Source organism: Somniosus microcephalus, chromosome 5, assembly GCF_052327205.1.
Source record: "Somniosus microcephalus isolate GS21.2 chromosome 5, FLI_Smic_1.0, whole genome shotgun sequence".
Lineage (NCBI taxonomy): Eukaryota > Metazoa > Chordata > Chondrichthyes > Squaliformes > Somniosidae > Somniosus > Somniosus microcephalus.
The window spans coordinates 55,687,829-55,700,406 of record NC_140991.1 but is presented as its reverse complement, the minus strand read 5'-3'; the positions used below and the strand labels follow the sequence as shown (position 1 = coordinate 55,700,406).

Below are 12,578 nucleotides of genomic sequence, written 5' to 3'. Positions count from 1 at the left end.
GATGTCCTCCACCACCACGGAAAAAACCATCACAGTATTAAGGACCATATTTGCCAGGAATGGGCTGCCGGAACAGATATGTTCTGATAATGGACCGCAATTTGTGTCCGAAGAATTCAGAAAGTTCTTAAAAAACAATGGGGTTAAGCACTGCACGTCCGCCCCATACCATCCCGCCACCAATGGATTGGCTGAAAGGTTTGTCCAGACCTTCAAGAAGGCCATAAAGGCCATGGGTAATGAAGACATAAAACTTCAGCACAAGGTGGATAACTTCTTGTTCGCATACAGGAATGCAACACATATGGTTACCAACCAAACTCCCGCCATGATGTTCTTCAATAGAAACCTAAGATGCCGGCTGGATTTGGTCAAGCCCAACATCAGAAGGGACGTGGAGAACCGGCAGTTTCAAGGCATGAATGAAATCCCAACTAGGGCCTTCCAGATAGGTCAACAAGTTTTGGCCCGGGACTACTGTACCGAGAAATGGCAGCCTGGAACTATCTGCACACGACTAGGACCACTGATGTATACCGTGGACATCGGAGAAAGCAGAATAAGGTGCCATGCTGACCAAATCATAAAGTCATCCGAAAAGGGACAACCTACACCACAACTCTATACGTCTAACGATGAAGTAGAGATACCCATATCTACCTCCGATCCGGTGATACTGGAACCCGATGAACCAGACACTGGCATTCAAGCCAAATCAGCCTTGCCAAAAGAACCTACACCACCAGAAACTACTACACCCCCGAGGCGTTATCCGGACCGAGTCAGGAAGCCTCCTGAGAGACTGACTTATAATTAATTAACTGCAGCAATGTGTATATTATTTTTCTTATAACATGTAATTAATAATTACTTAAAATATGATGTACTGGTTAGCTAAAAGGGGAGGAATTGTAGTGTATGTGCCGTTAAGAGCCCCAGGTGTGCTGTAATGCCAGTAATTGCCACTCGGGCTATATAAGCCTGTATATTGTGTATATCCGTTAGAACCCCCCCCATGCTTTGCTTAGTAAATACCTATGAACCAACTCCTGTCTTCAGTGTCTTTATCAACACACGGACACTACAAATCTCTTATGCGGGACCTTATCGAAAGCCTTTTGAAAATCCAAATACACCACATCCACTGGTTCTCCCTTATCTATTTTACCAGTTACATCCTCAAAAAATTGCAGTAGATTAGTCAAGCACAACTTACCTTTTGTAAATCCATGTTGACTTTGTCCGATCCGGTCACTTTTTTCCAAGTGCTCTGCTATTACATCCTTTATAATGGACTCTAGCATTTTCCCCACTACCGATGTCAGGCTTACCGGTCTGTAATTGGACAGGTTGGGTGATTGGGCAGAAGCATGGCAGATGCAATATAACGTGGATAAATGTGAGGTTATCCACTTTGGTGTCAAAAACAGGAAGGCAGATTATTATCTGAATGGCAATAGATTGGGAGAAGGGGAAGTGCAACAAGACCTGGGTGTCCTTGTGCACCAGTCGCTGAAGGTAAGCATGCAGGTGCAGCAGGCGGTTAAGAAGGCAAATGGTATGTTGGCCTTCATAGTGAGAGGGTTTGAGTACAGGAACAAGGATGTCTTGCTGCAGTTGTACAGGGCCTTGGTGAGACCACATCTTGAGTATTGTGTGCAGTTTTGGTCGCCTTATCTGAGGAAGGATATTCTTGCCATGGAAGGAGTTCAGAGAAGATTCACCAGGCTGATACCTGGGATGGCAGGAATGACGTATGAGGAGAGATTGGGTCGATTGGGCTTGTACTCGCTGGAGTTTAGAAGAATGAGAGGGGATCTCATTGAAACTTATAAAATTCTGGCAGGACTGGACAGACTAGATGCAGGGGGGATGTTCCCGATGGTCGGGGAATCCAGAACCAGGGGTCACAGTCTAAGGATAAGGGGTAGGCCTTTTAGGACAGAAACGAGGAGGAATTTCTTCACCCAGAGAGTGGTGAACCTGTGGAATTCTCTGCCACAGAGGGCGGTGGAGGCCAGTTCATTAAATATATTCAAGAAAGAGTTGGATATATTTCTTAAGGCTAAAGGGATCAAGGGATATGGGGAGAAGGCAGGAACAGGGTACTGAATTTGAATGATCAGCCATGATCTCATTGAATGGTGGAGCAGGCTCGAAGGGCCGAATGGCCTACTCCTGCTCCTATCTTTTATGTTTCTATGTTTCCCCGTTTTTTCTCTACCACCCTTTTTGAACAGTGGGGTAAACATTAGCTACCCGTCAATCCATGGGTACTGTTCCAGAGTCTATCGAATTTTGGAAGATGACCAGCAATGCATCTGCTATTTCTAGGGCCACTTCCTTAAGTACCCTAGGATGTAGGTTATCAGGCCCTGGGGATTTATCGGCCCTCAATCCCATCAATTTCCCTACAAATACTGATTTCTATCAGTTCCTCCCTTTCATTAGACCCTATGTTTCCTGACGTCTTTGGGAGGTTATTTGTGTCCTCCTTTGTGAAGACAGAACCAAAGTATGTATTTAATTGGTCTGCCATTTCTTTGTGCCCCATTATAAATTCCCCTGATTCTGACTGCAAGGGACCTACGCTTGACTTCACCAATCTTTTTCTCTTCACATATCTATAAAAGCTTTTACAGTCAGTTTTTATGTTCCCTGCAAGCTTACTCTCATACTCTATTTTCCCCTCTTAATTAATCCCTTTGCCCTCCTTTATTGAATCCTAAACTGCTCCCAATCCTCAGGTTTACTGCTTTTTCTGGCCAATTTATATGTCCTCTCCTTGGATCTTATGCTATCCCTAATTTCCCTCGTTAGCCATGGTTGAATCACCTTTTTTGTTTTATTTTTATGCCAAACTGGGATGAACAAATTCTGTAGTTCATCCATGCGATCTTTGAATGTTTGCCATTGCCCATCCACCGTCAACCCTTTGAGTAACATTCCCCAATCAATCCTACCCAACTCGCACCTCATCCCATCGTAGTCTCCTTTATTTAAATTCAGGACCCTAGTCTCTGACTCAACTATTTCACTCTCCATCTTAAATGAAGAATTCTATCATATTATGATCGCTCTGACTCAAGGGGCCTCACACAAGATTGCTAATTAATCCTTTCTCATTACATAATACCCAGTCTAAGATGGCCTGATCTCTAGTTGGTTCCTCGACATATTGGTCCAGGAAACCATCCCGTATACACTCCAGGAATTCCTCCTCCACAGTATTGTTACTAATTTGGTTAGCCCAATCTATATGTAGATTAAAGTCATCCATGATAACTGCTGTGCCCTTATTGCACGCTTCTCTAATTTCCCGTTTAATGCAATCCCCGACCTCCGCATTACTGTTTGGAGGTCTATATACCACTCCCACTAACATTTTCTGCCCCTTTGTATTTCTCAGTTCTACCCATACAGATTCCACATCATCAGAGTTAATATCCTTCCTTTCAATTGTGTTAATCCCCTCTTTAACCAGCAATGCTACCCCACCTCCTTTTCCTTTTTGACTATCGTTCCTGACTATTGAATACCCCTGGATGGTGAGTTCCCAGCCTTGGCCACCCTGCAGCCATGTTTCTATGTTTCTGTAATCCCAATCATATCATATTTCATTGCTGCTTGTGGGACCTTGCTGTGTGCAAATTGGCTGCCGCATTTTCTACAACAGTGACTACACTTCAAAAAAACACTTCATTGGCTGTAAAGTGCTTTGGGACATCCTGAGGTTGTGAAAGGCGCAATAAAAATGCAAGTATTTCTTTTAGTAGAGCCACCAACACAATCACTCCATGTTCCGTGTATCATGTTGCATTACTGAGCCACACAAATCCAGAAATATGCAAATTTCAATCCCAGAACCAAGCTGAATTAGCCCATGTTAACTGGTTGGGATCAGGGTGGAATGAATTAAAAATCAGTCTGGGTTGCGAGTGCTGTTCGCTATCCAGTAGCCTGCCATTAGAAGCGCAGCGTGTAGATGTCTGCTGAAGGAAGAACTGAGCTTGGCTGTGGCAGTCCATCCAATCAAGCAGTTTGCCAAAAGTCAGTTGCCAGGTTCAAAATACAAAAGAAAGGATTCACGATCATAGAAACCGCATCTGTACAAGTCACCAAGAGGCCAGATACTAATCCGCAAGATTATTTTTATTTAGAGTCCCAAGGGAAAGTTGTCCAGGCCCCACTGCAGGAGATAGGGAGGGAAGAAAACAAAAAAAATCCATTCCCATGCCAAAATATAATTTTTATGACTTTCATCTGTATTATTTTCTCTTGCAGTAAAAAAAAATTCAATCCATTCACATAAAAAACAAAATTTATATCTGTAACATCTGAAAACATCAACATCACCACAATCTCTCGATCACATGATCCACAGCTTTGGATGTTTATAGATCCTATGGGGGAGAAATTCGGTATCGCCCCGTTTGGGGCGCAATTATCGGCCGGGCGCAAAGTTTAGCGCCTGTCACCAATTATCGTCTCCGACTGCAAACTTGGCTTCTATCACCCCTGGAGGCGATTTGAGCGCTACACACCTCTCAATGCGTTAACGTCGAGGAGCAAGGCGCTAACTCAGCGCGCTGGCGAAGCTCATGTGACGTCAGTCAGCAATGGAACACAGATACACTGGTGCCAGCCAGTTCTTAAAGGGGTGGGTTGATCTTGCTCTCCATCCACACCCTGCTCATTGCAGCCTTGAATCTCGGCCTGGAGAGGCCTGTACATCAAATCTGCTGGAAAGAACAATGGAGAGACCCAGGGAAAGAGCTCGGAGTGCATAGTCTCTTCTAAATTGATGCAAGGAAAGTCAAATCAAAATGAACCTGCAAAGTGTTGCTCAGTACCCAAAACTCCTTCACACAGTGTTGGATCTCTGCAGAAGTCGCTCTCTCTCAATGCGTGGTGCAAAAATGTCGCCGACAAAAAAAAGGCAGGAAGTGGCCGCCTTTAAATAGCGCTCCCCCAGTCCAAAACCGACTGCAAAATGTTCCCCTCAACCTGTCATTGCCAGCGGCAGGCACTAAGGCAGGGGATGCCACTCAATATCTGGTCTGGGGCGCTGCACGCGCGACTGACGTCACGATCTACAGGCGCAGGAGATCGTGGCGGTAGTGTTTAGCGCTGCCGCAAAATGTCTAGTCAACTTCGCGAGCGGCACAAACATCGCCACGCTCGGGCGCAAGTTGCTTTGTGCCCCATTAGTGCCCTCTTAGGGCGCTAATGGGAGGCATAAAGCAATCCAATTTTTCGCCCTTGGTTTCAAATTCTAATTTGATGAATTTACAATTGTTTTATTTGTAAAAACGGACAATAATGAACAGTGGAACATCACATTTATGGCCAGAGAGAGAAACTCCCCCCTCCCCCCCCGCCCACAACCCGCCACCCCACTCCAAAAACTATGTTGAAAATGAGATTTAAACAAATGAATGGTAATAATTTTTACACTGTCCAGGGACAGTGGTTTGGTAGATGAGGCAATCCAATGATAATAAAGCATGCATATTCTACTCAGTACCAAGCCTGATGAATAAATGGCCTTTTAACGAAAATTCTGTACATCACTGAAATCGTTCATTTAAAAAAAATGAAAACGTTTCCCTAATCCCAGGAGTTGACTATAATATGGACATTTATACACAGGTGAACCTTTATTAACCAGGTGCTTCTCTAAGAGTTCCTAACTGTCTCACAGAAAGAGCTAATAACCTCATTAACTACTAGAAGTGTGTACTCTCGATCTGAATAAAATTCATTCTCACGGTGCATTGAGAGGGTTTTTTTTCCCCCAGTTTCATTGTCCGTTGACTTTGCAATGTTTTGTAACAATATCAGAAAAAATATATAATTGGAATACTAGACAAAGAAAATGGTCCTGTATCAGTGAAACAAAAGCATGCTAATTATCCTCTGACAAACCTTAAAAAGAACAAAAGGTCCATCAAATGGCTACTTGACTCACCAATCAGTCTGTTAAACCCAATATTCCTGGTGGGTGACTCATCCAGTCCCTCAATTCCACTGTAAAGTGAATGCGAAATCCTTCGCTCTCTGTCATCCATCACAGCATCAATAGGCAACTCAGGCCCAGGGGGACTCCCAGGTGTCTCGAGCTGGGGAGAAAGAGAAAATCTACATTGAAGGACTATTTAGCAGCATGGGGGAATGCAACAAGTTGCCCTGGGCCTGCACCCGACTGGGTACCCAATGAACTAGAACTCCTCACCAAGATTCACAATAATTTGCTATGACAGTCCTGCTTAATGACTAACTTTCAACGCCACTTTGCACAATACCTCCCACGGTGCCCTGTCATCCTTCAACACTCCTGGAAGAATATAGGAATTAAAAGCTCCCTTTTGGTTGTTTGTGTATTTTTAAAAAAATCAAAAAATCATTGGAATCACAAAAGGTTGTAAAATGCACAATGTATTGAAGATTTTTGTTTTCAGAAATAACAAAATTACAGTTGCAATGGATGAGAGAGAATGTGCAGTCGCACGCGGATTTATTTATTTTTTCCCGGTGTTTAAGCCTCGTCAAATTTTGTCTCAATTTGGTTCTGAAACAGAGAATAGGCTTATTTAACTAGTTCTGACATTTGCTATGGGATTTAAATAATTCTGATTGATTGATATATGCCAATCAAACTAATCCATGCAGCTCTAAGCAACAGAATATCAATACTGTTAAATTTAAAGTCAAGTTTTATGAGAAGTAGTAAGCCACTATTTCCAGTAAAATGCCCTCTATTCAATTTGTAGATGTCATTATCTCAATTGGATTGGGTGCAGTGGATTAGACTCAAGCTGTTCATATCTGAGAGTTGGATTCAAATCCAACAGAGATCAACAGGATGACAGTTTCTCTCGTTTTTTTGGCTGCAATGGTCCTCTGTGAAATGAGTTTGGGAAAATCTCACTCCACTTCCCTGTGGGCCCACAGCACACAACTGCCACTAAGTGAGTGAGGTTGGCAATTTGGTGCCAGGTTGGCTGGTGTGGCCAACAGAAAATGCCACACTGGTGCTCTTCTGAGTCTGGGGCTGAAGCACATTGTAAGGGCATAGCATAAGCAGCTTTAGGCTGCATCTGACCCTGCTGTGCCTGACCTGTAAAATGCTCGATGCTGTCAGAGTGCCTGAAATATAAAGTGCCTCATTTATCAACACTAACAGACCTCACCTCAAGAGCCCAATACTCAAAAACGTACAAAAAATACAATTTCTAATACATATAATTCACATATGCACAATGGGTAACTGTCAAGGACAAGAAACAAACTAGATCTCTCTAAAATGAACTGACAGCGATTTGAATGATTCAAATTGCTTTGGATTCAGGAGGACCTGTCCCTTTACAAAAAATGACATCTGTTTTCAGAAGGATAACATCCCTCTGCACCTTCAGAAGTGTGATTTTTGCTGTTCCTGCACAGATGGCACAATGTTCCCCTGTGCATGTATATCACCATTTACAATTTCCTACTATTAGTTTTGTGCCATTGTGGTGGGCATTAGCTAGCATCTGTGGCTGCAACAACATTATCATCAAGGATTGGGCAAGTTTTAAAACAACAGATTCTTTTGATACTATGCAAATACATTACTGATAACTCGGGTGGATGTTATGGAATAATTCAAAGATTTCCAAACAGGTGCTATGCAGGCCAGGGGCATTTGATTCAAGGCACTTCTTAAGAAAATGCATTTGATCTTTGGTAGTCTGGTAATGGAGAATGTGTCTGAATAAGGGGCCCCTGTTAGTGAGTGGAGTAGATGTGTTCCCAGTAACTTTGTGGTAGCCTGCATTTCCAGTGATCTAGTTGAGAATAAGCATGTTATAAACTGGCAATTTGTGGTATATGTCCAATATATGATGGCCTATAGGCAATAGTTGTGGCTTCAAACACCAAAACTTTGATCTTTTGAAAAGCCAAACCCAAAGTCTGAATAAAATGATCATATATAATAATGGAATGGCATTCTTATTTCCTAAGTGAGGAAGACCTTTGATTTCCAACTGCCCTGGAGTATATTCCATTTATACAGATTAAAAACATAAAGGGCACTTACTCACAAGTCAGAAAATCATCTCTGAAGAGTAATTACCTTCGCATTGGAAATGCACTGTTACAGCTAATATTTTTCCACTTTCCCCTTTCCTGAAATACTATAATTGCATTTTCCACCTCTGTATACCTTGCAGATGCTGCAACATTAACTAAGAAAACCTGAAATGGCAAGAGCATGTGTCATTGGACTCCATGCGTAAGTGCAAGAAGGTGACTTTTCCCCTGATTTTTGATGCCTCCATTCAGTTCTTTTCCTAACAACACGAGTGAGATTTGTAAGTACCCATCGGAGGAATTGCAGGTATGAGCCAAAATTATCTATGACTACGACTGCGTTTCAAAGCACCAATGTTCTGCATGGATAGGCTGCTGGTACAACCGATATGTTTCTGCATGTTGTTTGAAAACTTTGTAAATGCCGTCACCAGAACAAATTTGAAGTACCCGCAATTAAAATTTCATTCACAATACTGCAGCAGGAGGTTCCTTTGAGGTTGGAGCTGAAGTACTTTTAGCTGCAGAACTTTAGTCTGCATCTGGCTGTGCTCTACCTGAGAGCATTGGGTGCTGATACTAGATGCAAACATTGGAAAGCATTCAATTGCTCATTTCTTAATTTGATGCGCGCAAAAAATTAGAAAGCATCCACACTGCAAAACCTACAGTTGCTTTAAAAAAGATCATTTGTTTTTCAGTAGATCATTACTACTGAGCCCCAAAGCATTATATAGGTTTCCCATATGTGGAAGTCAAGATTCTTCCCAAGCAGAAACTCAAGCAAACACAGTGCTATCTTAAGTCCAGAAGCCTGTCTTGCTTGAAAATAAGGACCACCCATGTGGAGCTGCTCTTCAAGGTACTGCTCAAGATGGTCACAATGAGAAGTACCCACCATCATGCTCCAACTGTAACAAGACCCATTTGTAAAACAAAATGGGGACCTCATTTGATTGCATGTGCACCAAAGCAATCAATCACACTATTCCTTGGAGGATTTGAAGAGGATACGGGAAGCGGAACAGGAAGAGATTAACCAATGCTGTTTCCAGACCTTAACAATCTTGGGCATAAGTGTACAATGTCACAACAATAACAAACTGGCAGCACATCCGTGCCCATGAATAGCTGCTTACAACAAAGAGTGTGCAACACAATGTATGCAGAAAATGAACAGGAAAAACAAGCCTCAACTCTCAGATGGATGTGACAGCACTTTGATGTATGTAGCATCACTCTCAACTAAGGGATGTCAATCTAAATTCTCTGTTTGGGAATTTCACATATGGTGGCCACTGAACAGAGATCATATGGGAAGTAATTCTAATTCCAACCTTACACAATGGAATAATATTTTTGCAATCAGGGCTTTGTATTTATCATACAAGTGGTATGAATCCCCAAACCCAGTTCTTTTTAACAGCCAAGTATTTGCTCAGTTCTCCCTTAATGTCTCGAATGCCAAGTAACTGCATTACATCTTTTTAAACAGTACAGCTGTCTTCACTCTCTACATCAAAATATATTAAATGGTTTGAACTTCATTAAATATTCTGATTGTGTGTTGAAGCAATCAGTGCTGCACCTGTATGTTACAGGCAACCATTCCACATTCACCATAATTACAGTAACTCTACTGCTCTCATCTCACTTCACCTTCCCCCACCCCACCCGCCCCCCCCACCCCACCGCCGCTTCCAGGTAACGTTTTATAAATACAACAGGATTATGTTCAATTCCCATCTGCCTGCAGAGCACGACAAACAAAGTAGAAATGTACAATCGGGAGTCTCCAAAAGCAGCAGCTAACCTATTTGTGAAAGGATCACAAATTCTGATGAAGTAAAGTTGCCAGTTTATAAAAATTAAATAAATCCAACTTAATTTTACTGAGTTGACAAATGCAACTATCTGGATGTATTGCTGGCATCATGTTTGCTTCCCATGATATCTGTTAAAAAAATGCAAGTCTACGGAGATAAGGTCAATATTTAAGTTGTGTGAAAATGTAATAAATTGGAGGAAACTTTTTTTTCTCCTCCTGATTCTGACTCCTGCATAATTCCATGTTCATCAGCAGCCCTTCAGTATTTTCCCCAATGGCCATTCTTCACTTGTGAGCCTGGGCAGCAAATGCCGGCTATTTGATCATGGCGGGCATGAGTCAAGACCAATCTACATATCTGCACATTTCCAGCAGGGGTCACTGGATAATGATCAGGAACATGAGGCCTGGTCTAATCGTCCCCAATTAGGCTCCAAGCACAGAAACCAACTGTAAGGCTCCAAATGTTGCCCCAGCTAAGATAAGACAATTCAGCTCGGACCAGAGATTGAATTTGGAACCTCCCTGGCCTGCACTGCTCGATATGATACCAGTCATTGCACTTATTCACTATGCCATTTGTTGAAGAACAACATGTATTTATATAGTGCCTTGAACACAGAACAACATGCTATTAGCGCTTTCCTTACAGAGGAGTGAGGAAAACAATAATCGACACTGAGCCACAGAGGGAGATGTTAGGAGGGTTTGATCAAAGAGGTTGATTTTAAGGAGGGGTCGAGGGAAGAGACGGAGGTGGAGAGGCAGAGGGGTTTAGCGAGTGAATTCCAGAATGTGGTACAGGCGGCTGAAGGCCTAACTGCCAATGGTGGGGCAAAGGGAAGGTGGGGTGGGTGGGGTGCTGCACAAGATGCTGGAGTCAGAGAAAGGGTGAATGGTCGGGGGGAGGGGTGGGTAGAATTGTAGAGCTGGAGAAATTTACAGAAATATGGAAGCGCGACACAATGAGGGATTTGAATCCAAGGATGAGAACTTTAAATTTAAGGTATTTGGGGACTGGGAGCCAATGTAGGTTAGTGAGGACAAGGGTGATTGGAGAGGGGCACTTGTTGCAGGATAGGATAGGGGCAACAGAGTTTTGCATGAGCCTAAATTTACACAGCATAGAGGATAGGACACTAACCAGTATAGCATTGAAATGTGGAGGTGAGGAAGGCATGGATGAAGATTTCAGCAGCAGATGGGCTGAGGTTGAGGCTGACGCTATTACGGAGGTGAAAATTGACAGACTTTGTGATGGAGGGTTGAATAGAGCTGCAAGGCCATAAACAGTCTGGTGCGGCCCGAGACTGTGGCAAGAGTACATAGTTTGTGCAGGGAAGGTCAAAGACAATGGCTCCAGTCTTCCAAATGCTCAATTGGAGGAAATCTCAGCTTATCAAAGATTGGATGCCAGATACCAAGTCGTAGTGCAGAGTTAGAAAGAGGTGGTGGAAAGGTAGAGCTGGGTGCCATCAGCTTACACCTGGAACCAGACCCCATGTCTACAGATGATGTTGCCAAGTGGTAGCATGTAGATGAGGAAGAGGAGGGTGCCAAGGATTAATCCTTGAAGGACACCTGCAATGACAGCATTTGAGTGGGAAGAGATCAGATGATTGTTAAAAGTAGAACCAAGGAAAGGCAGTCCCACCGAGCTGGTGTTGGGAGGAGGATGGTGTGGTTAGCTGCGTGACAGGTTGCAGAGATGGTTCAGGAGGACAAGGATGGATAATGCGTCATGACCACAGTTCAAGACCTTGGTTAGGGCCATTTCAATGCTATGGGAGGGGTAGAAACTGCAGGAATCAAATTTTGAGCTGCGAAAGAAATGGCCAGAGATATAGGAAGGTTCCTACTTCTGTTCACTATCCAGTAGCCCTGCTGGAAAGTCAGTGTATGTGTATGTCTGATGTAAAGAGGTTGGTAGAATCATCAGGTGAAGACAAGTACAGGCTCAGCTGTGATATTCCCCAGCCCGCAGATGAATAGGCTGCTGACAATCCTGGTGCAGGTTCATGCTTGAAGAATGCCCATTTGGGTGAAATACAAGATGGCAGATCTCACCGGCAGCACTGTATCCCAGCACAAGTCACTGCTTTCAAGAGAGAAAGGGAGAAAATTGCAAAAAAGCGAGTGCTTGCAAATTAGCAGCAATCAGTAAAATGATTACAAGCTCATTCACGGATTTCATGGCCGCCTGCTACAAAATTGCTATTCTTTCCAGAAAATAATTTAAGGTGCTTAGAACCTTTGAGGACTACAATATCATCTCACTAACATTTAAAAACAAAATTTTATTCATCGTCTATTATATACAAATCGATTTTGTACTGGAGTTTATTCTGGATATGATGAGCAGTAATTTCAGAAAATGAAATCATTAAAACAAATTGAAAAGGCTGCTTGGGTCTGACTGGGGGGGGGGGTTAGGGGGGGAGCCTTTCACGTTCAAAATGATCAAAACAGGGGTGGTACTGTATTGAATGAAAGGTCACTGTGGAGCTTAGAAGTTTCAGAAAGCAGCAGTTTTTGAACTATCAGAACGGCAGCCAAATCAAATACCACAGATACATCATTCCAAATTCTCGTTAACACCAATTATGCTATTCCACAGGAAAGTGTCAAGATGAGCCCATCTGCACCATTTAGAAATCTGAATGACGATTGTTGC

At 42.9% G+C, this 12,578-nt stretch overlaps 1 protein-coding gene across 6 annotated transcripts in view; it reads right to left on the bottom strand.

Annotated features, from left to right (window-relative positions):
* Nucleotides 1–12,578, bottom strand: part of LOC147117045 (partitioning defective 3 homolog) — an 862,692-nt gene that overhangs the window by 245,219 nt on the left and 604,895 nt on the right. For all 6 annotated transcript variants that reach the window (XM_085987637.1, XM_085987633.1, XM_085987634.1 and 3 more), the window contains exon 15: nt 5,972–6,122. In XM_085987637.1, the coding sequence (XP_085843763.1) occupies nt 5,972–6,122 (151 nt within the window). The remainder of the gene's footprint in view (nt 1–5,971; nt 6,123–12,578) is intronic.